We start from the raw sequence: 25,158 nt of genomic DNA, 5'->3' as shown, positions 1-25,158 counted from the left end.
GCTGTGTTTGGCCGAGTTAGGACTTTCTTGCCCTCAAAGTCGATCATGTTCATTGGAAAGGGCTCCGTGTCCACCTGCATTTCCTGAAATTTCAATCGTCCTTCGTTAATGGCCGATTGAATCTGTCGACGGATTACATTACAATCATTAGTGGCATGAGAAAATGAGGTATGCCACTTGCAGTATGCACGACGTTTTAGCTCGTCGGCGGATGGAACAGTATGATTTATTTTAATATTGCCATTTTGAGTAACTCATCAAATATTTTATCACATTTACCAACATTAAATGTAAACTTGACCTCCTCTTGTCGTTTCTTTTGAACCGGCTGTAGGGAAGAACAAGCCGAAAATTTGGCCTGTTTTGGCCAAACCATTTCAGCAGCATATATTTCTGTTGATTCGTCGTCCGAGCTACTTTGATCACACTCTACTATATGGACATTGCGACGAATGGTTTTGGCAGTCTCTTTGCTCCGGCTTTCACAGGCCAAAGCTCTCTGGTGTAATTGTGCTAATGTGAAAAATTGGATGCCTTCTAATCTTTCTTTTAAATAATATCGCAGTCCATTAAAGGCTAATCCTACTAGCTGTTTTTCTGCTAAATGTATTTGGAAGCATCGGTTTCTTGTATCTCGGAACCTCCGGATATATTCATTAACCGATTCGTCCTTCCCCTGCCGCAGGGCCACTAAATCTACCAAATCTAACTCATAGTCACCGGAGAAAAAGTGGTCATGAAATTTTTGTTCTAAATCCCCCCACGATGAAATAGAATTAGGAGGTAAAGTGGCGTACCATGCGAACGCGGTTCCTGTCAAAGATAATGAAAATAAACGTACGTGAAATGCTTCTATGTCGGCCAATTCTCCTAATTGTGCTAAAAACTGGTCTATATGTTCGTGCGTGTTTTTTCCTTGGTCACCCGAAAATTTTGCAAATTCGGGTATCCTGGTTCCCTGGGGGTATGGGTGGTGATCAAATCGGCTGTCATAAGGTTTCCGATATGATTGCCCCCCCCAGGTATCATGCTTACTCCGAGCTTATCTCGGAACGCCCCAGCTATTTCTTCCCTTACTATATCAATGGCAGCCGGTGCAAGACCACTGGCTCTCTGGTCAAACATAGGTGGGGTTGGCTGAAAATTAGCGTGTTGTCTTCCCCCCCCACTGGTTATGTGGTGCATTGCCACTTGCCCTATATGGTTCATAGGTTTGATCGTTCCTTTCCGGCCTTCTAGGTGGGGCCGAAAAGCTTTTCTGGGCTCGGGATCTTGAATTAATGGGTTGATGCATTGCATAGTGTGATGGGAAGTGTTGCTGGGACGGGTGAGGATTCAGGTAACAATCCTCCTCAAAAGGGTCATGTGCGGACTGTCCGGACATTGGCCCAGACCGTCCGTGATTATGTGCGGACCGTCCGTCGTTTTACGCAGACGGTCCGATTGGGTAGCTTAGATTCTGTGCCATATGTGGTGGCTCGGGTGCATGTCTGGGTAACTCATTAAAAGTGGGCCCGGCTGTGGCTGGCCTGGACGGTCCTCGATCACGTGCGGACGGTCCGGTCATGTGCAGATCGGCTGATTTACTGCCGATCTATGGTTGCTCAGGGTACGTGTCCATCGGCATCCCATAAAGGGGTTGGTCGTGACAACCTATAGCCGATGTATTACGTGTGTTACCACCTAACTCAACCTCGTGCGAAGGAAAATTTGCAATGCTAGATTTATAAAATGCACGCGCTAGTCTCCTATAGTCGTTTTGCATACCCCCTATGATACTTTGAATTTGTTCTCGCTGTTCATCTACATAATTCTTAAGAGATTGCAATTCGTTTGTATTACTTACATTGGGGATATCTGGCGTGGGTCGGAGCGAAGCTGGATCCGTCGCCCGATGTCGGACGACCTTGTTGTTCCTGTCCACTTTGAAGTTGGCCAAGAACTTTGCTTTTGCTTCCTGGATCATCTGCTCCTTGTGCTCCTCGAACTAGAGCTGTTCGTCAGCCGACAATGTCTCCCAAGTCGGCTCTATGATGTTGCTTGGGAAAATATCAGAGCTATCTCTTGAACCGGCCATTAAGGGCCGATTTGATGAGTCTATATTTCTTTTCCCCGGCGAAGTCGCCAAAAAGTATGTTGACGCCTTTTTGGAGCGCCAAACACTCAACAAGAACCGTGGCGGTGCCCTCTGCACAGGGGCGGACGGTCCGCGTGCAGGGGTCGGACGGTCCGCGGCCTGGTGCGAGGCGCGGCGGTGCTCTCTGCACAGGGGCGGATGGTCCGCGCGCAGGGGCCGGACGGTCCGCGGCCTGGTGCAAGGCTAGGGCTCCTGCCTGACGGCCGGACGGTCCGCACCTTGGGGCCGGACGGTCCGCACCCTGGGGCCAGACGGTCCGCACGTACGCAGGGGCGACGGAAGATCGTCGGCGGCGCCTGGATCTCGCTCTTGGGAGGGACCCCGTCGTGGAGGAGAGATCCTAAGAGTTGTCTAGGCTCGGGTCGGCCGACCTAGACTCCTCTAATCGACGTAGAGTCGAAGAGAAGCGGAGAATTTGGGGATCGAGAGGCTAAACTAGAACTAGACTAGAACTACTCCTAATTGTACTGGAAATAAATGCGAAATAGAAGTTGTATTGATTCGATTGCTGATTACAAATCGGCCGTATACCTCTCTATTTATAGAGGAGGGGGGCTGGACCCTTTACACAACTGAATTCCGAGCTAATTCCACAAATCTAGCTAACAACCGTAGCACAAAACTCGGAACCCTAATCTACTCTGCGCACGCGTGGACCTTCCGGCCCACGGGCGCGGACTGTTCGGACCGCGGACTGTCCGGCCTTAGGGCCGGACCGTCCGCACGCTTAATTTGGTGCCAAACAACGTCATATTAGACTCATTTTCGTGCCAAACTTTGTTACAAGTATAGCTCTAGTTTTATTCGTCACACCTTACCACAGTTTACTTTTAGATCAGGCGTGGTAAACTACGGCACAAAACAAACCGGCGATTAAAAGTCTCTTACTTCCTTGTTTGTTCGTGTCTCAGCTATGTTTCTGTCCATAGTCTGTCATGTCTCGTACTCGCCTTTCTCATCCTTTGGAGCCGCATTTTCAATGGGTGTTACATCAGTAAGTTATGGCCTGATCATCAATTTCACCTTTTCTTTTAACACACAGAATAGGATGGAGCACGCAATAGCCTCATAGTCAAATCGAATCAATCTCGTTATTGTTGTTGGCACAAACACCACGCGTACGCGTGTTGTATGTGCTATTGTAATGCATGACAGCCGAGATAGAAGGTTGGTTGGTCCGATGGTGCTTTGAATTCAGTTGCAATTTTTCACGGAACATTGTAGACATAGACAGCCTCCCGTCAAAAACAGGAGATCCTAGAACCGACAAGACGATAAGCAGATGGCGGAGCACCACGTGTTCGTCCGTCCTTTTCCTGACTCACACGTCACACCCGACGGGCGTTTGCATCCGCATATTGTGGCGGATATTCGCACAAGCACAGTCCACGGCCCCACGTAGCAGGAGTCGCGTCACCGGGACCAGAAGGTGCATCAAAAAAGGAGAACAAAAGCACACACACTATGCCACAGCACATTCTCCACTGCCCTCTTGTTTTTTTGTTTTTTGTTTTGTTAAAGATCTCATTCCCATGGCATTGGCAACGTCACAACAATACATCATTTATGCGTTCACCAAGAGAAAAGAAAAGAAAAGCTGAGATATCTAGGAACCAAAGCTTGATATTGTGTTCTCCAAGACTCCATGCGGATCCTATCCACTTGCTCCACGGACATGCCAGCCAGATGCCACCACGAGCCACTAGAAGAAGAGCTGAATGGATCTGATCGACGCCAGTCAGCTGCTCTGGTATTCTGAAGCACTCAAGTACTCCCCGTTCTCCTCGAAGTATTCGACCAAGCGTTTCAGGAACCTGTCGCTGCTCACGGTCTCCACGTCGCACACCAGGCAGCACTGCCTCCTGGCTCGCGTCACCGCCACGTTCATCCGCCTGTGATCGCTCAAGAACCCCACCTAAAGGGAACCAAAGGCCGCAAGGTTTACTCAGCAGTGGCCACGGAAAACCCGGAGAGAACTATTGTGTTTGAATTATTACGAACATAACTAGGAAGTAAGAACGACCCATTTCAGTTGTGAAGTCAAGAAGATTGTCAAAAAAAATTTCACAAGTAGATTGCATTCATTCTCAAGATAAAGATTACGAAATGCACAAACCACAAACAAAACATCTGCAGACCATCCTGTGTAAAGAAAATGCAGATCATGCTAGCAATGCTTATTAGACCGTTTTTTCTACATTTTCTATAATGAAAACAAGTGCGCCTAAATCCTGTTTTTCTAGGTATACCATGTAACATTGTATGTGCATCAGGGTATAGTACAGCTGAAGATAAGAACAGCAAATTTTCATCCAAGAGGCTCTCAGGAGGAATTTTACCTCTTTCTTTGAGTTAGACCGGACCATAGAAATGATGATGGCTTCTTTCTCCCGGCCTTGAAACCCATCAACTGTAGATATCTCTAAATCTTTCAACTTGGCATCTTTGTTTCTCATCATCTTCAAGCAGGTTACCTATGGTATTGAGCCATTCAATAATTCAGGCCTTCAGAACTAGGTGAAGCCCTCAAGAAGCCAACCATAAATAAATGCAAAACAACCAGATGAATTAAAAGCTCAATTGCAAGAAAATGTAGACATATTTTCTAGCCCTATTTTCTTCCGTCTACATTCAAATGAATGTAGACATATGCATAGGGAGTCATGACGACAATACAGGAAGTATAAAGCATGATTATTCACCAGAAGATCATGTGCTGCAGGCATGAGTGCATGACTGGTAAAATTAGCTATTATCTTGAATATGCATAGGGAGTCTAAGGGACCAAAAACCTGTGCAGCGTAAGGCGTAATTATTCCAATATCAGAAGCATTAACGCCACTCTCAACAAGCAACTTGGCATGAGCAATGGATACTGCTGCCTCGCCCTCATTCATGGTGCTCTCCTCTTCATCTTTTACTTCTTCCATATCACACCTAAGAGTATTTGAAAATGTTAGAAACATTATGTGAAAAGCATCCAGAGGGTTCATCTCTCAAGGAAAAAAGCAAGCATCTTTTTCGAACAACAAAAGAGTCGCCACACACTTCCTAATTATCTTCTTCAAATACGATTTCTACAAAGAAAATAATAATCTCATTTTCTTTTTGTAAAGGTGTACTTAGCATATAAAGCAGGGGGGTAGCAAAATCTCTATGTATGAACAGCTCAACAAATATAATTACAATAGTGTTCTGAAACAGCAAGAAACATCAGATAGTAATCACCCTGTAGTGTCAATGAGTACAATAGTTGGTTCTGTTGAAGAAGATCTAGTGACTTCTTCTAGATCATAGAGCATATGCCCAGCAACACTAGAATGTGCTTTGATCTGAGAAGAAACAAGGGAACAATACAATGAGGAAAATTACGGAAAAACAATCAAAACTAGGACGGAACTGGTAACATAATAACATAGGGTAAAATCAGACCTTATTATTGTAAAGTTCTTTAGATGACCAGCTCATAATGTGCTCGTGCATTCTGTACTGCACAGTGAGCATGGATGTGATTTCCTCTCCATAAGCTTCAGTAAGGCGTTCAAAGAGTGTCTTTCCCATCCCCTTCTTTTCAGCCTCAACACTTTGAATTGTTGGAGGAAGTTGAAGATGGTCTCCAGCAAGAATACATCTCGGCCCCTGGATGCCAAGAAAGTAGATTAAGCTCCAAATCATAACCAAAATGACTGAAACTACAGTGCTACATTATTACAACTACAGTATTGTGCAGGCTGATTCATACTAAACACAAAGGCAATCACTTTAAGTGAATTTATGGCATTGCCTAATGCCTATCGAGAAGCTCACGTCTAAACAACTGCCTGTAGCAGGATGCTTTAAGTGAATTTATGTAAAAAAATGACTTCATTAATTGTCATAAGATTTACCCAGTGGGCACTGGGTGAAAGAATAGTATGGCTGGGAATAGTTGATTGATTAATTGGAGGAGCCCAAGGCTCAGTACATATAGGCAAGGATATCCCTAATAAAGGAAAGATCTAATCTAACAATAGGAAAGGTCTAATCTAGGGGATCCTTGCCAAACACAGCCAACTAACCAAATACAGAGGGGGGGAGGCAGCCGCCGCACCCTGTTAGGGCAGCCGAGCCACCTGGGCCCTATTTCCCTATACATCACGCTAACACGCCCCCGCAGTCTGATTGTCGGTGGTTAGCCACGGACATTCAGGCTGAACCGAAACTCAGAGAACACTGTAGAAGGCAGCCCCTTTGTGAAGACGTCGGCGAACTGGGATGTCGTGGGAACGTGAAGAACCCGCACGGCACCCATGGCTACCTTCTCACGAACGAAGTGAAGATCGATCTCGATATGCTTCGTCCGTTGATGCTGAACCGGGTTGGAGGACATGTACACCGCGCTGACGTTGTCGCAGTAGACAATGGTAGCACGGCGGAGCGGAATGTGGAGCTCATGGAGAAGCTGTCGGAGCCAAGAAGCCTCAGCAACACCATTGGCGACGGCGCGGTACTCGGCCTCCGCGCTGGAACGGGACACGGTGTTCTGACGCTTGGAGGACCAGGAGACCAGGTTGTCACCCAGAAACACAGCATAGCCCGAGGTGGACTTGCGCGTATCGGGACAGCCAGCCCAGTCAGCATCAGAATAAACCACCAGGTCATCCTGGGTTGACGGTCGAAGATGAAGTCCCAGGTGAAGAGTACCCCGAATGTAGCGAAGGATGCGCTTGAGAGCAGCCAGGTGGGGCTCTCGAGGGTCATGCATGTGAAGGCAAACCTGTTGTACGGCGTAGGCAATGTCGGGCCGTGTGAAGGTCAGATACTGCAAGGCGCCGGCGAGACTCCTGTAGTCAGACGGATCAGGTACTGGTGCGCCCGAGGTGGCAGAGACCTTAGGGCTGGTATCCACGGGCGTTGTGCAAGGTTTGCACTCGGCCATGCCAGCACGATCCAAGATGTCAACCATATACTGGCGCTGAGAGAGTACCATACCGTCGGCACTGCGCTGAACTTGCATCCCGAGGAAGTGATGGAGTTCGCCCAAATCCTTCATGGCAAACTCCTGCTGGAGAGCTGAGATGACCTTCCGTAGGAGATGTGTCGAGGAGGCGGTGAGGACGATGTCATCAACGTAAAGAAGCAGGTAGGCTGTGTCGGTCCCACGACGGTAGACAAACAGTGAAGTGTCTGACTTGGCTTCCACAAAACCAAGAGAGACCAGATGGGTGGCGAAGCGGCTGTACCAAGCACGGGGAGCCTGCTTGAGACCGTACAACGACTTGTGCAGACGACAGACAAAGTCGGGCCTGGCGGAGTCCTCGAATCCGGAGGGCTGAGCAGCAAACACGGTCTCCGTCAAGGTGCCATGTAGGAAGGCATTCTTGACATCGAGTTGGTGAACTGGCCACTGGCGAGAGAGAGCCAGAGAGAGCACAGTGCGAACCGTGGCGGGCTTGACGACCGGACTGAAGGTTTCGGCAAAGTCGATGCCCGGACGCTGGGTGAAACCGCGAAGGACCCAACGTGCCTTGTAGCGTTCCAGCGAACCGTCTGCGTGGAACTTGTGCTTGAAAATCCATTTGCCCGTGACAATGTTGGCATGTTGCGGGCGAGGAACCAACTCCCAAGTCTGGTTCTGGAGAAGGGCAGCATGTTCTTCCTCCATAGCAGCCCGCCAATTGGGATCGGCAAGGGCGCCACGGAAGGTCTTCGGAATCGAGGACAGTGGCGCGGCGTGGTATAAGGACGGTATGCGAAAACCGTCCTTGGCCCGAGTCGTCATGGTGTGCTGGTTCACTGTCGGGGGGACAGCAACAGCACCCCGAAGCACCGGGGCCGGTGCCGTGGTGGCGGCTGGTGCCGCCGGAGGGACCACCGCCGGCTTTGGGCGCCTGGAGTAGACGCGCAAGGCAGGAGCAGCGCATGGCGGCGTCGGGAAGCCAGGTGGGGACGCCGGAGCCGCACGTGGCGCAGTACCCGCATGTGGGAGTGCGGGAGAGGCCGTCGGTGCCGCGCGTGGCGCGGAGAGCGGAGCGCCGGTTGGTGAGGGCGGAGCACCACCCGCACGTGGGAGTGCGGGAAATCCTGGTGGTACTGGCGGCGCGGGGCGTGGCTGCACGTCGGCATGGGGGCGTGCAGCAACAGTGGTGGCGCCCGGAGGACCTGCAGGAGACATAGTTGGCAGCCCTATGGGAAGAGGCGCCGGGTTAGGGAATTCATCTAGGAAGTTGAAGTCCGCAGCAGTGGGAGTAGAGGTATGCTCGGCAAAGGGAAAAACGGACTCGTCAAAAAGAACATGACGGGAGATGATGATTCTATTGGAGGTAGGATCAAGACATCGGTATCCCTTGTGGTGAGCAGAATAACCAAGGAAGATGCAGAGGGCAGAGCGCGGGGCAAGTTTGTGGGGAGCAGTGGCCGACAAATTGGGGTAACACTTACAGCCAAAAACACGCAGATTATCGTACGACGGGGCACTGCCGAATAGAGCAAAGTGCGGAGTTGAAAACTTCAGTGTCTTGGTTGGCAAGATGTTTAGGAGGAGAGTTGCAGTGTGCAACGCTTCAGCCCAATATGAAGGAGGCATGCTTGCCTGAAATAGAAGAGAGCGAATAATATCGTTAGTGGTACGAATAATCCGCTCGGCGCGGCCGTTCTGCGAGGACGAGTAGGGACATGACATGCGAAAGTGAATGCCATGTGTGAGGAAGAAGGTGCGCATGCTGGAGTTGTCGAACTCCCGGCCGTTATCACTCTGGATGGCCTTGATGCGTGCGCTGAACTGGGTGGACACATAGGCGAAAAAGTTAGACAGGGTGGAAAACGTGTCAGATTTAAGCCGTAAGGGAAACGTCCATAGGTGATGAGAGCAGTCATCAAGAACAACTAAGTAATATTTGTAACCAGAGACACTAACAATAGGAGAGGTCCATAAGTCACAATGAATAAGATCAAAGTTGTTGGACGCTCGAGACACTGAAGGATTAAAAGGAAGACGAACATGTCGTCCTAGCTGACATGCATGGCACAAAGACTCCAAGCTTTTATTACAACCAGGGATAGCCGAAGTGAGTTTGGAGAGTGCCTCGCGACCAGGGTGGCCGAGGCGACGATGCCACAGGGAGGCAGATGTGGAGCTGGCAACAAGGGAGTGAGCCACGAGCAGCTTCAGTGGGTAGAGCGGCCCGGAGCTATTGCACCTGATGATCACGTTCCGCGAGAGAAGATCCTTCACAGAACAACCATACGGGTCAAACTCCACAGAACAATTGTTATCAATAGTGAATTGGCGAACAGAAATAAGATTCTTGATAAGTTGAGGCGAAACAAGAACATTATTTAGGGTAAGGGAACCAAGGTGTGTTGTGCCGGTGGCGGTGACAGGCAGAAGTGAACCATTACCAACAACAATAGAGGTGGGAGAGGGATACCGAGGGATTGAGGAGTGAGAGAGGGTACCATCATGTGAGGTCATGTGGGAAGAGGCACCTGTATCAAGGTACCAGTCGTTCGCCGGTGGAGTGAGGGTGACGGTGCTGAAAGTGGAGGCCAGAGAATTCTGGTCCCAGAGCGGAGATCCCACCATGGGCTGGTACTGCGCCGCCATGGGCTGGTACTGCACCGGCTGCTGCTGCTGTTGGTGGGAGTACAGCTGCTGGGCCAGAAGCGCCTGTTGTTGGGCATGCTGCTGCTGTGGGCCGACACGCCCCTGGGGAAGCTGGGCCAGAGGAGGCGCACGGGGACCAGGCCACATTTGGATGGAGCCGGTCCATGGGTTGAAGAGCGACGGCCAGCCGCCGCCATGCCCAGCAGCAGAGGAGTCGGAGAAGGGAGCGCTGCTGCCAGGCGCGGCAGGGCCACCGGAGGAGGTGCGGTGGTTCGGTGTCCGCTTCTTCTTCTTCTGCTTGGGGGCGGCTGGACGTGGAGTGCCGCTGCTGGTCGGCGCAGACTGGCGAGGTGAGTGAGAGCCAGTGGCGACGAGGGCAGTCGGAGGAGTAGAGGGGGTCTGCACCATGTTGATCTCCTCGAGGAGGAGTTCATTGCGGACGGCGGCGAAGGAAGGGAAGGGGCGACCACGGCGGAGGTGGACCCCGATGTCCCTATACCGCTCGTTGAGCCCGCGAATCACGTTGAGAACCAGAGTGCGGTCAGTCACGTGTTCGCCGAGGTCAGCAAGGTCGGCGGCCATCTTCTTGAAGTGTTTGCAATAGTCAGTGACGGAAAGGTCACCTTGGGCAAACGTGCGAAACTTGGCGTCGAGGTGGAGAGCACGAGTCTCCTGATTGCCGATGAAGTGGTCCTCGATGGCGATCCAGGCTTCGTAGGCGGTGGCGCGGTGCTCGATCACGGCTTCAGCAAGGTCGGCAGTGACCGTGCTGTACAGCCAAGATTTGACGACGGCGTTCATCCGAGCCCAATCAGGAAGTGCCGAGATGGCGGAGCTGCGGACGTGGTCCTGCAGCGAATACTTCGTGACGGCGAGGAGGAACTGTTCGCGCCACCGAGGGTAGTTGCCGGAGGTGTCGAGGACGAGGGGCACCAGACTGCGGGCGTTTTGCACCGGAAACAGCCTGGGCATGGAGGTTGAGGACGGCGGCGGCCTCGTGGAGGGTCATGGCGCGGGAGATGTTCGTGGCTTCCTCGTGGTCGGCGTCGTCGGCCGGGTCGGTGGGATCAGCCGCAGCAGCGGCGTTGGCCCGGGCTTTGGCCGCCTTGGCCAGTGCGGTGCGGACGCGCTCGGCGGCTGCGTCGCGTGCCGCGGATGCAGCAGCGGCCTCCTGCTCGGCCGCCTCGGCTTCGGCGAGGGCGGCGCGGCGAGTCTCGGCGAGGTGCTGTTTCAAGGCGTCGGAGTCGCGGCGAGCCTGCTCAGCAGGGTCGTCGACGGAGGGTGCAGGGGTCCCGACCATACTGCGGCGCGGATTCAGCGCGTAGGGGCAGCGGAAGGGTGAGAGGGGTTGGGGAGATCCCGGTCTCGTGATACCATGAAAGAATAGTATGGCTGAGAATAGTTGATTGATTAATTGGAGGAGCCCAAGGCTCAGTACATATAGGCAAGGATATCCCTAATAAAGGAAAGATCTAATCTAACAATAGGAAAGGTCTAATCTAGGGGATCCTTGCCAAACACAGCCAACTAACCAAATACAGAGGGGGGGAGGCAGCCGCCGCACCCTGTTAGGGCAGCCGAGCCACCTGGGCCCTATTTCCCAATACATCACGCTAACACTGGGCAATATTTGTCATGCATGCTGTCAATAGATTAAAAAATACATCATTACAGAATGCATCACAAACTTCGATTTGCGCTTGAATCTTATACTTACTTTCAACAAGGCTATCCAGCATGCCACCTCAAGTGCCTGGGCAGCTTCATCAATAACAACCAAATCAAATGTAATTCCGTTTAACTTTTTCGAAGATGCACCAGTCAGAGTGGTCAGCACAACATCTGCATTTTTCAGTACATCAGTGACTGCAAGCTGCTGTCGTTTTCTCTCCTCTTTTGCAAGCGTTTTGAGCTCTTTCCTGATGTCCCGTTTAGTGTTCCTATCTTTAGCCTTCAGCAATTTGCTATTGAGCACCTACAAGGGACACATACCAAAAAAAATCTAACTGAAGAGAATAAAGTAACTGAAGTCACAATTATAAGAGGTTTGTCAGTAGTCGGTTCTTTAATAGCAATCCGCAGTGTGTCCAAATAATGTACACACTGCATTCTTTCTAATTGATATTCCTTTTTATTTTTCGCGGTCCCTGATATGACCCATAACCTCATTTGCAGTTAAATCGCTAAATTCGTAAAACATAACAAACACATGTATTGTGATAAATCTGGTGATGTGGTTTTTGTATGTCAGAACATTAACATGTAAACATATTCATGTTCAAGTTTTGAAAACCTGGCAGGCTGGCACCATGGATTCTAAGAAGCAGTCATGGTGTAAATAAAAGCAAGAGCTTGGACGTGAATGAATAGCTGTTTACCTTCATTTCCTTGCGAATGTCTCCTGCCAAGCTACTATTATCAGCTCGTAAAACCTGGTCCCAGAAGTCATATGAACACATGGAGGTATCACAGGTCAAAGATCATATGACTTCTGCTCATATATTCAAACAAGAAATCTTGCAGTAAATTTAAACTGTATCATTTACAGTTAAATTGTTTAAATAAACAGCATGCATATGGTTGATAACAAAAAGAAAATACAATATAGAACCACCTCATTTCTTGATGCTGGGAAAAGAAATAATCGCCCTGTAATAACATAGGCAAAAGGTGATCTAACCAAAGGGAAACAAAGAATTGTCCTGCATAACAGAGGCAAAAACCGATCTGACCTAAGGGAATACAAGATTCATAATCCAGATTTTCATAAAATATCCAATAAAGGCAAATGATGATCACACTTTGCGATGTATTTGGATAAGCCAACAATTAGAAAGTAGTCAATCGCGAAAGGGCATCTAGCCTAGTGGTTACAAGCTTCCGAGTAGCACCTCCAAGTCCTGGGTTCGATCCCCCTCGGGGCGAATTTATGGCTTGGTTAAAAAAATCCCCTCGTCGTGTCCCGCTCGCTTCTGAGTTACGTCCTGCATGCCACCCTCCGGCTGGGCCGTTGCAGAATGGGTGGTGATGGCCCGCTAGTGATGGGGAACCAGGGTTCGATGATTTTCTCGGTCGGAACCATGTTTCGGTCTCTTCTTAGCCATCAGTGGGTTTCTAGATACATAGCTTTTGCACACTCATATATAGTCTATGTATAGATTAATAGATACATAGTAAAAGCAATGTATCTAAAAAAGCCAAAACATCTTAGAATTAGAACAAAGGGAGTAAATAACAAACTTTATGCATCTAGAAATTCTAGTTCCAACTAACAAAGCATAGAAGCAAACTGACAACCACTTAAAATAGTGTAATACCTGTGCATCAAGAGCGCTGTCGAGCACTTGAGGCAGTAAACGAGCAGGGTGCCCTAACCTCACCAATTTTGTTCTGCAGAAGTTCAACAGCCTCGTATCATGTTTAACAAATTGGTGAAAAAGGCATATATTGTGTCACTCATGGGACAAGATTATTTACCACATCCCATCTTCTCTAAAATGGATGCAATATATGTTATCATTTCTTTCCAACAGAAATCTTAAAGCAAAAAATTTCTGTGATGAACATTTTCACAACTTTGTTCAAGCGAACCTGTATCGTGCAAGTCGCTCAACAATATTATCCACAGCAATATTGGAAGCAGCACAGGCAAGAATCTTTGATCCACGCTTGACCTCCTGCAATATTATCTCAATAATAGTTGTTGTTTTCCCAGTTCCAGGAGGTCCGTGAAGCAAGAAAACATCCCTTGATCCAAGAGCCTTCGAAATAGCCTCTTTCTACAGAAGACATATACAGCATTAATTTATTCCCTGTGGTTCAAATAATATTCTGTGTCTTGGATGTTTATACAAAAGCAAACTGAAAAAACATATATGGTGTATAAGGTCAAAAACCAAAACGGAATATTTATGCAGCTCCTGGTTTTTTCCAAACAATAATAACTTTCTAATAGAAATCCTCTACTATAGTACTATGAACCTTTGCAAAACACTGAAACATAAAAAAAAAACACAAGTTACAAATGCCACAGCAACAACCTAAAAATATGACAAGGTAAACCATCAACATTTAAGAGGATGCAACTGTAGTAGATTGCAGGCCCTACAGCCCTGCAACAAGGCCATCTAACTAGTCATCTAACATTGAGAGGAATGCAAAATGTGATGGCACATCCACAAGTTGCTGAGGCCTGCTCGGCTGGTTTCAGTTGCTACTTCTACTATCGGTTTAAATTCAAGAAATACTTGAATTGAAAAAAAAAACTGGAGTTGTGATGAATAAAACGAACTATCAACAGCTATTATATCTTCCTTCTGAAACTTAATTCAAAGTGTAAACTGTTGGGTATTTAGCTTGGTATGTAGCCACACAGTGGATCATTCTGTGAAAGTATTTCTTCATAGTACAACCTTAGTAGTAAAATGTTTAAAGTACTCAAGTGTAACCACTTGTTCACGCGAAAGGGTCTCTAGCTGAGTTAGTTAGGTGGTCCGAGTAGCACTCCTCAGATGTTGAGTTCGACTCCCCGTCAGAGCAAATTTCAGGTTGGGGTTAAAAGAAATCCTCTTGTCGGTCCCACGCCAAAACATAGGTCTAAGCCCAGCCCTGGTCGCAGTCGTTCTCACATGGGCTACGGTGTTGTTGTGTATAGATGGAGCAAGGGTTCGAAGGTTTTCTCAAAAGGTCTTCTTTTTAATACAATACTCGAGAGTTTTCTTACCCCCATAGGTTGAGTTTTTTCTAATCTCTCGTTCACCAGTCATCAAGAAATTAGGTATTTTTTTTAACTCCGGCTTGAATACTTCCAAATATAGTCACAATCTTTCTCCATATGGTGATAGAACTAATAAAAGCAACTACAACTGTAACGTATTTTGATATAGTCAATCAAATACGTGGGCAACAGACACTAACAACATCCTTTCTAGCATAATAGCATTGCAGCATTTAATTAATGGCAGACATCCTGGTGAACTGAATTGCAATTTTGGCTCCCATAATTAATAATTATATACTTTAAGTCTAACACTGAAGTACTAGACTTTGTCTATGTTTTCTCAACATAGCAGGTCTCAAGCCTTGGTAAAGGAGGGTTATGATAGAGGCTTGGTGAGCCAACATTGAACCTAGTCATTCTAATAGAGACGAAACTCGAAAGAAATCCGTTGGAACGTAACCCTCTTAGCGACACGACATATCAGAACCCAGGTATGGTGTTAAATGGGCAAGGGCCGAATCAACGCCCCCTTTGCGACGTGTGGTGGGTGCGTCATTGCTTCCTTAGTAGCGTGCTACATTGGAGCTCGGGTGTAGTGGACCTTGACTTGTAAATTCTATTGGGTTTCAACTCTAGCTACCCAACTTGATTGGGACTAAAAGGCTTTGTTGTTGTTGTTTAAGTCTAACTGTGCAGGTTGAAAATTCAAACATCAATTCATACATGACTCAACTTCATGTAATTAAAAAAGGCAGCCTGGTGCATGTGCTCCGCTTGCGCGGGGTCTGAGGAAGGGTCGGACCCATTTGGGTCTAGTCTATACTCTACAGTACTCAACTTCATGTAATTGTAATTAACAATTTACAATGAAAGAGGGGTTACAGAACAAAATAATTTACTGAAATTCTATGGTAAACTATCTATCAAAATAATATAGCAAATCATATTATTCCAGAAAAAACGATAAGTTTCATTTGTATATGGATTTTCTTTAACTCATACCGTGTGGACAAGAATATAAATAAATGGAACTTAAGTACTTAACTATGCTGCATCACACAATCAAGAGCTGAAAGCAACCAACAAAGGAAGCATTTCAAATAGTAACCTGTGAATCATCCAAGTTCTTGTTGAATGGACTGAATTTCATAGCATCCTTGGAGCGCATGGGTGCCTTCTCTCCAAATAAAACAGGAACAAGGTTTGCACAAGGTCCTGTTTGGACAGCCTTGCTAAGTTCAATTAGTGCATCCTTCATCCTGCGATAAGTGACCTAGAATAGGGATTATCATAATTTGATGTCTGGTCAGCCTGGCAAACCAGTAAAATCTAGACTACACCAGGAGAAGATCGGCCAAAAAAAGAAGTATATTAAACTGTTGGTCAGTGTAACCAGCAATTAACAAACATGGACAATATGACATTGCAAACAAAGAAGTGCAATATTGCAATAATGAGCTTAAAAAGCTGCGGTTATCAGGAGAAAGCATGGAATGCTGCAAAATGTTGTAGTACCTCATTTGCAAGCTTCTCAAGACGCAGAGGGCTGTTTAAGCCATCTTCAGGAATATCATCAAAAGCAACAGTAATGGAAGAATCCTGTTGGTTAAGAAACAACATTAATATTATTACTCCTACACACAGCAAAACCTTAAATTGCCAGTAGCATGAGATGACATGAGTGTACCTTTAAGCGATAAACTACACCTTGACCAAGTGAAGCAGATCCAGCATCTGCCTTATTTGGCTTCAGGGCAACCACATCATGTGTTCCAAACTGGAGTGGAATAAAAAAGGGAAAGCTAGCATTATCAGTCCCAGTGAACATGAACATGTTTTCAATAAACATCCTGTGAATATAAAGGAACTTGCGAGTCTTTCCTACGTCACACTGTTATGCACAGTAAATCATGATTATGTATATAAAGTATGGTTCAATAAAATGGCAATCGTCGCAAGACCTTCAACGGCAAGTGATAAAGAGCTCGTTTCCATAAAAGACTGAATTCTAACCCTAATTCTACGACAGCAGGCAACCAAAAAGAGAGGGCGAGAGACAGCAGCCTCACCTTGTGAGACGGGAGAACGTCGCCTTTGTTGGGTTGGAACTCCAGGAGCGTCTTCCCCATCAGTCCCGTCTATTCTACGCGCCAAGCAGCATAAGCAAAGTCAAAGGCATTAAAATTTAGCACTGAAGAGTGAAGACTGAACTGCAGCATTCCTATCACATTAAACAGCACAAGCAGCAACAGAAGTAGATAATAACTGAAGCAGCAACCTGGGCATCAGTGCACTTGAGGTTGGCAATGACGCACCCCCTCCTCTCCAGGCTCTTAGCGCTCGTCTCGGACTCCGCCGATATCTCCGCCGCCTGTGCACCCACCCAAGACGCTGTCACCACCCGAGTCAATCGCAAACTCGAAATAAGAGAGAGAGATACCTTCTCGAGATCGATGAGCGGCTGCATGCAGGACACGAATTCCTGCAGCGACATCATCCTCCCTGCGGCGCCTTTGCCGCCGCCGCCTCTCCCCGCCATGCCTTGTCCACTGGAGTCGGACACGAACACGAATACTTCCCTATCGGCTACGGCTTCCGTCCAGACTCCAGAAAATCATTAACAGAGCCGTGGTGGACTGAGCCCACGTTGTCCAAAGTGACCGATCAAAGCAGTGTTGTTAGTTATTACAGGCCAAAAGACTCGGCCCATGTCGATGCCGTGGCCCGTGTGGATCAGATGACTTGGCGGCTACGAAGGGTTCTCTCTTTCCATTCCTCCGCGCCGCCACTAGCTGTCCTAAACCCTACCACCACTTGAGCCTCCACCTTCTCCGCGTCTCACCTTCTTCTCCGTTCTCCTTCCGCTCCCCTCTTCACAACGAAGCCCTAGTGTCCCGCGACATGGCATCTGGTCTGGAGGAGAAACTCGCGGGGCTCTCAACGGGCGGCGACGGGCAAAATCCTCCGCCGGCGGGTGAGGGCGGAGAGGAGCCGCAGCTCTCGAAGAAGTAAGGGACATCCGAACCTTCCTCGCTCTTGCGAACCCGTTGGCTTTCCTTGGTATTTCTGTTTACTGATTAGGGAGTTGGCTGTTCCATGTTTGATATGTGCAGTGCGAAGAAGAGAGAGGAGAAGAGGAAGAAGCTGGAAGAGGAGCGGAGGCTCAAGGAGGAAGAGAAGAAGAACAAGGTGAGGATTGAGGAACATTTTTGTTGTTTCTTCCTGTTATTGCAATTCTTGTTATGTGCTAAATCAGCGAGTCCTGGAGTATTGTTAGTTTCCTTAGCTCTAGACTGTGACGCTTTTCACTATGTTAGTGTCAAAGCTCAAAATTGATGTGTGCATTCTGTTGTTGTAGGCTGCGGCTGCCAGTGGAAAACCTCAGAAGGCATCTGCTGCTGACGATGATGACATGGATCCCACTGTATGTTGCATCTTCCTTTTCCTGTCTTTGCTTTTTTTTATTCTGTTCCTTATTGTTACCCTTATTGGATGGATGTGTTTTATGCTGCAGCAATACTATGAGAATAGGCTCAAGGCTCTTGATTCACTGAAGGCCACAGGTGTAAACCCCTATCCCCATAAGTTCCCGGTTGGCATTTCTGTACCCGAATACATTGAGAAGTACAGGACCTTGAGCGAGGGGGAGAAGCTTACAGATGTGGCAGAGTGTTTAGCTGGTAACTCCTTTTTTCTAGGGTTGTATTCTTAACTTGGAGATTATATAGGTCTCATTTGTAATTTTTTTATCAAAAAAGGGAGGATCATGAACAAGAGAACATCGTCGTCGAAGCTATTCTTTTATGATCTTTATGGTGGTGGCATGAAGGTTCAAGTGATGGCTGATGCCAGGTAAAACTTTCAAGCCTAGTATGCTGTTCACTTGTCATGTTTCTACACTATGCAACTAGCCTTTTATTATTGCTTGATTGAGCTGATTGTCAGCCACTGCATAGGGTTCATATTTTTTTGTGCACTAGATTACGGCCCTGTTTGGTGCATCGGCTTTCCAGTTTCTGCTTCCTTTTCAGTTGCCACAGCTACCAACCACAACTTTTCGAGTAGCTTAATCAAGCATTTGTGGGGAATGAACTATCATGCAACTTATTCTGCGGCAGCACGGGACTAGCTTTTTAACCATGCTTCCCCTGCATGATTGCATCCACCTGTGCTCCTCCCTTCTCTCTCCATGCTGCTCCTTGCTTCTCCCACACCAAGCAGCAGCAACACATTCACCTTCTCTGCCAGTAAGCCTTTTGCTCCTCAGTCACAGTTCCTGCCAGGCTGAGCAATGACACACAACCTTCTCGTTCCTGCACAATGAGGTCTATCCATGGGAGCTGTGTGTGCACCATGCTCGCCCTTGCTGGCAGTTTTCTTGCCACACAAGACTGGACCGGGCTATGGCTTTGCTCTCCAGCCGTCCAGCGATGAAAACACCGATGTGCAACCTTGTTTATCTGAGTCCTCACAAAGAAGTTGAAAAGAATCAGAACCTCCAAACAGGGTTGCTTTTTATTCAGCAGCTTGTCTAGGAAGTGGCTTCTTTGTGCAGCTAGAACAAAGCAGCTTATAGAGAAGTTAAAGCTGTGCCAAACAGTGCCTCACTCATCCATTGTTCTGCACCAACTTATAGAAAAAGAGCTCTCTGTGGTATAGAATGCATGCTTTAATTTGCACATATATGCTAGATCAAACATTAGAAGTTAGATCAAGCCGGAGTACATAAACTACTGATCCTACTTGTCCGCTTATCAAGGTTATTAAAACGATCTTTAATATGCACATATATGCTAGATCAAACATTAGAAGTTGGATCAAGCTGGAGTACATAAACTACTGATCCTACTTTGCTCTGTGCTTATGTAATAGTTTGTGTAGAAAATACTTCCTGAACTATACTAATGACATAAACTTTTCATTGCTTTATTAGCAAAAGCTAGTTTCCTTTCGGTTTTTTATAGGACATGTCACATAGATCTACAATATTTGTCAGCTCTAGAGATAAAGATTGCCTGATTTGTAGAATAGTTATGCCTCATATGGTTACATGATGAAGTAAATCATTTGTGCCAAAAGTTCTTGTTTTATACATGCTTTTATGTACATTGCATTACCAAACTTAAGGTCTCTGTTTTTTGGGATGGCGCATGTTTAATGGTTCTGCTTGCAGATATTTCCTTGATAACCCTATTTTCTCAATTATAAATAATTTTAACTATAAAAGTGGGATTAAGAGATCAAATATTTGTTCCAGCTGGACTGTATTTTTTTACCTTTTCATTTTATATAGGACCTCAGAGTTGGATGAAGCTGAATTTTCTAAGTACCACTCAGGTGTGAAGCGAGGTGATATTGTTGGCATATGTGGATATCCAGGTTTGTAGAGTTCAACCGAAAGTTTTGAATTATATTAAGTATAAGGGATTCCTATGTACTATTTTGGTCGAAATATTACTTGTTTAGACTATAGAATGTTATAACTTGGTAACTTATTCCTTTGTTATGGTTTCAATATATAAATTGAAGTAGTATGGTTTCTGAAAACTGTACTGTTATGTAGCTTATATCCCTGGTTAACTTTACAATTCTATAGTGGTCCATGCTGTTTGTCTGAGCGATTACAATGATAAGATGGCTGTTCATTGTATTTTTTTCCTATGTTTGTTAAGTTATTTAGTATGTTGAACATCAGGAAAAAGCAACCGAGGGGAGCTTAGTGTATTTCCAAAGAGATTTGTCGTCCTCTCTCCATGTCTTCATATGATGCCTCGACAGGTGAGAATCAAAACTTAATTCAAACAAATAGTTCTTCGAATACTGTGAGTACTGTGGCCTTGAAAAATTTTGTGCTTTCGAGAAGGCCCTCTGATATAGTTGAAATTGAAATGATTACGTATTTAGTGTGTATTGTGTAATAAGCAATCTTTTTAGTGTCTATTTTTCACCCTCTGTTGTGGGGGCTGAACTCTGTTCTGGCCTGCTGTAGGCCTAAAGAAGGCCTATTTTCCTATAATATTAGTTGCAACCTTTACATAGTAAGTATTATCTTTACAGAAGGGTGAAGGAAGTGCAGTGCCTGTACCGTGGACTCCAGGAATGGGTAGGAACATCGAAAATTATGTTTTGAGGGACCAGGTTTGTTATCATTCTTCATTACATCTTAATCAATTGCTATAGTATTGTCACTTAAACACTGGTTATTTACCATTTCTTCAGGCAAGTAGTGTTGTCTTATTTCCTGAGTCCTGACATTATGTGATTGCAAACATTTGAAGCTTATTTTGCAAGAATAAAGTAGTTTCCACTGGTATCCTGAATATGTAACAAACATCTAGGGAACATTTCCAATTATAGTAGACTCTGCAATCTAAAGCGGGTACCTCACAACTATGCAATGCGGTCGACTTTTTTGGGTTTATGTGGGCAAGCCATTGTTGTGGTCCCATTTTGGTCGAAAATTGTTAATAAAGCATGTAATATCAGGACATTTTAAGAATTTGTGAGGCTGTTGAAATAATAGATAATATGCCTACTCATTTAGGCTTTGCTTCTATGCACCCTGGAGCCTGGACCACCTTTACATACTAGCATGTTAGGGGTCAATTATTTTTCTCTAACTTTTCTGTCTCGTGTGTTGTGAGTTAATTGCCAACAATGAATAATTCATTTTAAATTTGGCTTATGTTCAAATGTTGATAATAACTAGAAGCAACGCTTTGGTTTTTGACTGTTTGTTTTCATACGTCAGGAAACTCGGTATCGTCAAAGGTATCTTGATCTTATGGTAAACCATGAAGTGAGGCACATCTTCAAGACACGATCTAAAATTGTCTCATTTATCCGAAAGTTTCTTGATGACCGTGAATTTTTGGAGGTAAGCACAAGATTTGTGCAGTTTCTTTCCAGTTGACACTTCAATATCTGACCTTATGTTTTTCTAGGTGGAGACTCCGATGATGAACATGATTGCTGGTGGAGCAGCTGCAAGGCCTTTTGTTACACATCACAATGAATTAAACATGCGGCTTTTTATGCGCATTGCTCCTGAATTATATCTGAAGGAACTGGTTGTTGGTGGATTGGACCGTGTTTATGAAATTGGAAAGCAATTCAGGAATGAAGGAATTGATTTAACACACAATCCTGAATTCACAACTTGTGAATTTTATATGGCGTATGCAGATTATAATGATTTGATGGAGCTTACTGAAACCATGTTGTCAGGTAATCATGTGTTAGCTAAATAATGATACGCCAGTGTTAACTTTTTTGTTCTATCATTTAAAATTACAGTATTTACCCATATGCATTTTTATTTCATGGTTAATAGGCATGGTTAAGGACCTGACAGGTGGCTATAAGATAAAATATCATGCAAATGGAGTTACTAACCCCCCAATAGAAATTGATTTCACGCCTCCCTTCAGGTATTCAAACAGATGTCTTAAAGATTAAAAAATAACACTATATCCCTAGGTGTGCCTTTTACATGTTCTTCAATCTGCAGTTGCTAGACTCTGATACAGTTTCTCTTTTATCTTATTGCAGAAGGATAGATATGATTAAAGATTTGGAGGCTATGGCCAATCTCAGTATACCAAAAGATCTATCAAGTGATGAAGCGAATCGTTATTTGATAGAAGCATGTGTGAAGTATGATGTGAAATGTCCACCTCCCCAAACGACATCGCGGTTGCTTGACAAGGTTTCTATTTGACTTCATGGAAACTGGCTAGTTAGATTTCTGTGCTGATAATATATAATATTTTATTACTTGAAGAAGCATGAATTGTCCATCCAGCTAGTAGAATTTTGTTTTATTTCCCATTACACCCAGAGTTGTTAAGGTCTTTATTTTGTCGACTTTAATACTGTTCCATTCTACTGGGGAAAACACATTGTCTAAGGCAAAAGCTTTGCTTGAATGCATTTGTTTAAATGCAAGGTCTTGGCCTTTTGGAGTATAGATCAATCATTTCTGTTGCAGTGTGTCCATATCTGCTACATATTAATGTGCTCTGTTGCAGTGTATCCCATGAAAATTATATTTGCTACATCCTGATGTGCTCTGTTCTAATGTATCCCATGAAAACTATATTTGCTGCATACTGATGTACTCTGTTGCTGTTGGATAGTTGGTTGGCCATTTCTTGGAGGAGACATGTGTGAATCCAACATTTATCATCAATCATCCAGAGATAATGAGTCCATTAGCAAAGTGGCATAGGTCCCGACCTGGATTGACTGAGAGGTTCGAGTTGTTTGTTAACAAACATGAGGTATAGGCTGTTCCTCATTGGCGCTACTTCCATGTTGATTCCTTGATGTTTCACAGTATGACCTTCAAATACCTATAGGTGTGCAACGCATACACAGAGTTGAACGATCCTGTTGTGCAGAGGCAACGGTTTGAGGAACAACTAAAGGTAATTTTTTAAACTTAAGTAACATTGCAGTTTGTATGTTCCTGTAATCCTGTTAGAAGCAACCTAGTCATCATTACATGTTGGATTTCTGTAACAATGCACACACGTGTGTGCCTAAGAATATAGAACCTAAAAGAAATCTATGGAATGGATAGAATGACAAGAGCCCGAAATTTCATGAGCCCTTTTCATGTTATATTTGCAATCAAGCATTAAAGGAGACTTGCATTTTCTATTCTCTATCATTGAATTATTAGGAGTGTAAGTTGTATAATCAACAACGTATCATGTCCAGGACCGTCAATCTGGTGATGACGAAGCTATGGCTTTGGACGAAACATTCTGTACTGCCCTTGAGTATGGTTTGGCACCAACAGGTGGTTGGGGCTTGGGAATTGATCGCCTCACGATGTTGCTAACAGATTCTCAGAACATTAAGGTTCGAGTATTTCCACTAGTTTTCTATATGATGTATTGATGTCCAATGCCTTCTTGATCTTCTTGGCTTTCAGTGGATTATTATTGACTGATAGATTACCTTCCAATGCAAACTCAGGAAGTACTTCTATTCCCGGCTATGAAGCCTCAAGAGTAGTAATCCACAGCCAAAAGCCACAAAAGGGTATGCTTACGAGTCTGTAACTTTTAAGACTCTTTGTTTGCTCGGTTGAAAACATTAAAGCATGTAAGGCATTTTTTCTATGCATTTTTCAAGTTGAAAGAACATTTAAATAATGCACCTTTCTGAGGTATGGTTTAGAGTTAGGGTGTCTATAATTCAATACACATTTTTAGGCCAAGTGACCTCTTAACGTTTTTCTGCATTTAGACTGTGCTCAGGATCGTTCAACTCTGTGTATGTGTATAGGTGTTCTCACAGACTTTTTAAGGTTGTATAAAATTATGACTTCCACCACAGAAATTATAAACAAGATTATATTTTGTTATAATGTATGTGATCAGAAAATAACTGCTAGCAACCCACAATTAGGTGGGTCCAATTGAGATAGAACATTAAAAGCTACATTACCATTTTCATCGTGACTAATGAGTAATGACATTGACATCCCATATTTTACCCCCATGCCTTGGCACCAGCAAAGAACGATGATTGCCTATTACCCTGTGCTGGGCTTGAGGTGGATGAGGGAACATACACCCTACACTATGGTGATATTTCAAGATATCTGTATGATTCTAGATTCACTGGGCGTGCTGTGTCCATTGTTCTACTTTATTGGAAGTTCTGTTTGAGATGCTGCATCTTCAGTTGTCTACTGCCCCGGTGCTGATTATGTTGTATAATTCAGACGTGCTCATTGTTGATTTTGTACACGAGTTTGCACTGCATAGGCAGATAGGCTGGAGGATACGCTAACTTGGATATTTGTGTCACAGCTCAAAGCAAACATGATGCTACATAGGCTGGAGGATACATCAAAGTTGGACCTGTTGTGAATTATACTTATTTTTGCTCTTGTGCGTGCGAGGTTTCCATTTTTCATTATTTGTATTTCCCAGCAGACAGTTATTAACTAAATACTGTAACGTCACAGTAAGTTCAGTTTAACTTCAAACATTGTAGTTTTGAGGAGATTGCAAATATTTCGGGTCAATGCAATTGGTGCTTTTGATAGCCATGCAAAATGCCTCTTCTCGTCATGATCGTGTTTGCTTTATGCTGATGTTCAGCCATCATTCAGGTTAAACTGGCATGTAAATGTAAACCGTGCAATCAGCTGGGTTTGATATTATAAATTTTAATTGGCAATACATGAGTAACACTTTTTGCGGCAGTTTGATATTATAGGTGTTTGATATTACAAATTTTAAGTGTTACTACAATGTTATCAAACACTTTTTGCGGCAGCAAAATTTTAACATGTAATGGCATAATTTTGTAAAAAGTGTTTGATACATGCCATAATTTGTAATATCAAACACCTATAATTTTTTAACCAAATTTTAAAAAGGGGCGTTGTTAGAGTAGTTTTTTTGCGTAGAGCCCTATATTTCAATTTGAGACACCAGTTTGAGCATTGTTGAAACTCTGTAGACATATCATACATGATATTTGGTTTGAGGAGCCATAACATGTAAGAGTGGGTCTACAAACTTATTAATGAAGATTGAGTAGCCAAGATATTTCTAGAAATAAGTACTTAATAAAAATGTATGTATTTGGTGAATTATACCAAAATCCTTGAGATTCACAGTTTCTAAGAGGACTTAAGAGGGACAACGACCAATTCTTAGTGTTTTCAACATTCAACCTCTACAATCAGAG

At 45.0% G+C, this 25,158-nt stretch overlaps 2 protein-coding genes across 7 annotated transcripts; one reads left to right on the top strand and one right to left on the bottom strand.

Annotated features, from left to right (window-relative positions):
* Positions 1-3,580: 3,580 nt before the first annotated feature.
* LOC100280381 (uncharacterized) lies at positions 3,581-17,176 on the bottom strand. Of its 2 annotated transcripts, none has more exons than XM_008675114.4 (15): positions 16,883-17,176; positions 16,721-16,813; positions 16,512-16,585; positions 16,130-16,219; positions 15,958-16,041; positions 15,551-15,715; positions 13,314-13,501; positions 13,040-13,112; positions 12,101-12,154; positions 11,440-11,697; positions 5,570-5,776; positions 5,366-5,469; positions 4,930-5,074; positions 4,477-4,611; positions 3,581-4,052 (listed from the first exon to the last, which is right to left on the bottom strand). In XM_008675114.4, the coding sequence occupies exons 3-15, from the start codon at positions 16,569-16,571 to the stop codon at positions 3,876-3,878; spliced, it is 1,740 nt and encodes a 579-aa protein (XP_008673336.1). In that variant the 5' UTR covers positions 16,572-16,585; positions 16,721-16,813; positions 16,883-17,176; the 3' UTR covers positions 3,581-3,875. The 2 variants fall into 2 exon arrangements, with proteins under 2 accessions (XP_008673336.1, NP_001347995.1); NM_001361066.1 differs by having other exon boundaries at positions 3,640-4,052; positions 16,512-16,580; positions 16,883-17,013.
* LOC100273907 (Lysine--tRNA ligase cytoplasmic) lies at positions 16,836-24,644 on the top strand. Of its 5 annotated transcripts, none has more exons than XR_004856019.1 (18): positions 16,836-17,450; positions 17,556-17,631; positions 17,801-17,866; positions 17,957-18,122; positions 18,201-18,294; positions 19,736-19,821; positions 20,138-20,220; positions 20,500-20,580; positions 21,194-21,319; positions 21,387-21,669; positions 21,776-21,872; positions 21,994-22,150; positions 22,581-22,724; positions 22,803-22,871; positions 23,167-23,310; positions 23,428-23,493; positions 23,970-24,060; positions 24,270-24,644. XR_004856019.1 is itself a non-coding variant. In NM_001366132.1 (16 exons), exons 1-16 carry the CDS (start codon positions 17,344-17,346, stop codon positions 23,464-23,466), a joined length of 1,818 nt encoding a protein of 605 aa, NP_001353061.1. In that variant the 5' UTR covers positions 17,255-17,343; the 3' UTR covers positions 23,467-24,511. The 5 variants fall into 5 exon arrangements, 1 of the variants encoding a protein (NP_001353061.1); XR_561732.3 differs by having other exon boundaries at positions 23,970-24,156; XR_004856020.1 differs by lacking the exon at positions 23,970-24,060 and having other exon boundaries at positions 23,428-23,556.
* The last annotated feature ends 514 nt before the right edge of the window (positions 24,645-25,158 follow it).

This window comes from Zea mays, chromosome 1 (assembly GCF_902167145.1).
Source record: "Zea mays cultivar B73 chromosome 1, Zm-B73-REFERENCE-NAM-5.0, whole genome shotgun sequence".
Classification (NCBI taxonomy): domain Eukaryota; kingdom Viridiplantae; phylum Streptophyta; class Magnoliopsida; order Poales; family Poaceae; genus Zea; species Zea mays.
The sequence above is the reverse complement of the archived record's forward strand: the minus strand, read 5'-3'. Positions and strand labels throughout refer to the sequence as shown.

What these genes read in the sequence shown, in the direction of transcription:
- LOC100280381 (NM_001361066.1), bottom strand. Translation starts at nt 16,981, where the DNA reads ATGGCGGGGAGAGGCGGCGGCGGCAAAGGCGCCGCAGGGAGGATGATG. An exon ending in TTGAGAAGCTTGCAAATGAG is followed by an intron (nt 15,716 to 15,957) that starts GTACTACAACAT and finishes TCCCTATTCTAG; the next exon opens with GTCACTTATCGCAGGATGAA. An exon ending in AAGAACTTTACAATAATAAG is followed by an intron (nt 5,470 to 5,569) that starts GTCTGATTTTAC and finishes GTTTCTTCTCAG; the next exon opens with ATCAAAGCACATTCTAGTGT.
- LOC100273907 (NM_001366132.1), top strand. Translation starts at nt 17,344, where the DNA reads ATGGCATCTGGTCTGGAGGAGAAACTCGCGGGGCTCTCAACGGGCGGC. An exon ending in TACTGAAACCATGTTGTCAG is followed by an intron (nt 21,670 to 21,775) that starts GTAATCATGTGT and finishes CATGGTTAATAG; the next exon opens with GCATGGTTAAGGACCTGACA. An exon ending in CAGATTCTCAGAACATTAAG is followed by an intron (nt 23,311 to 23,427) that starts GTTCGAGTATTT and finishes ATGCAAACTCAG; the next exon opens with GAAGTACTTCTATTCCCGGC.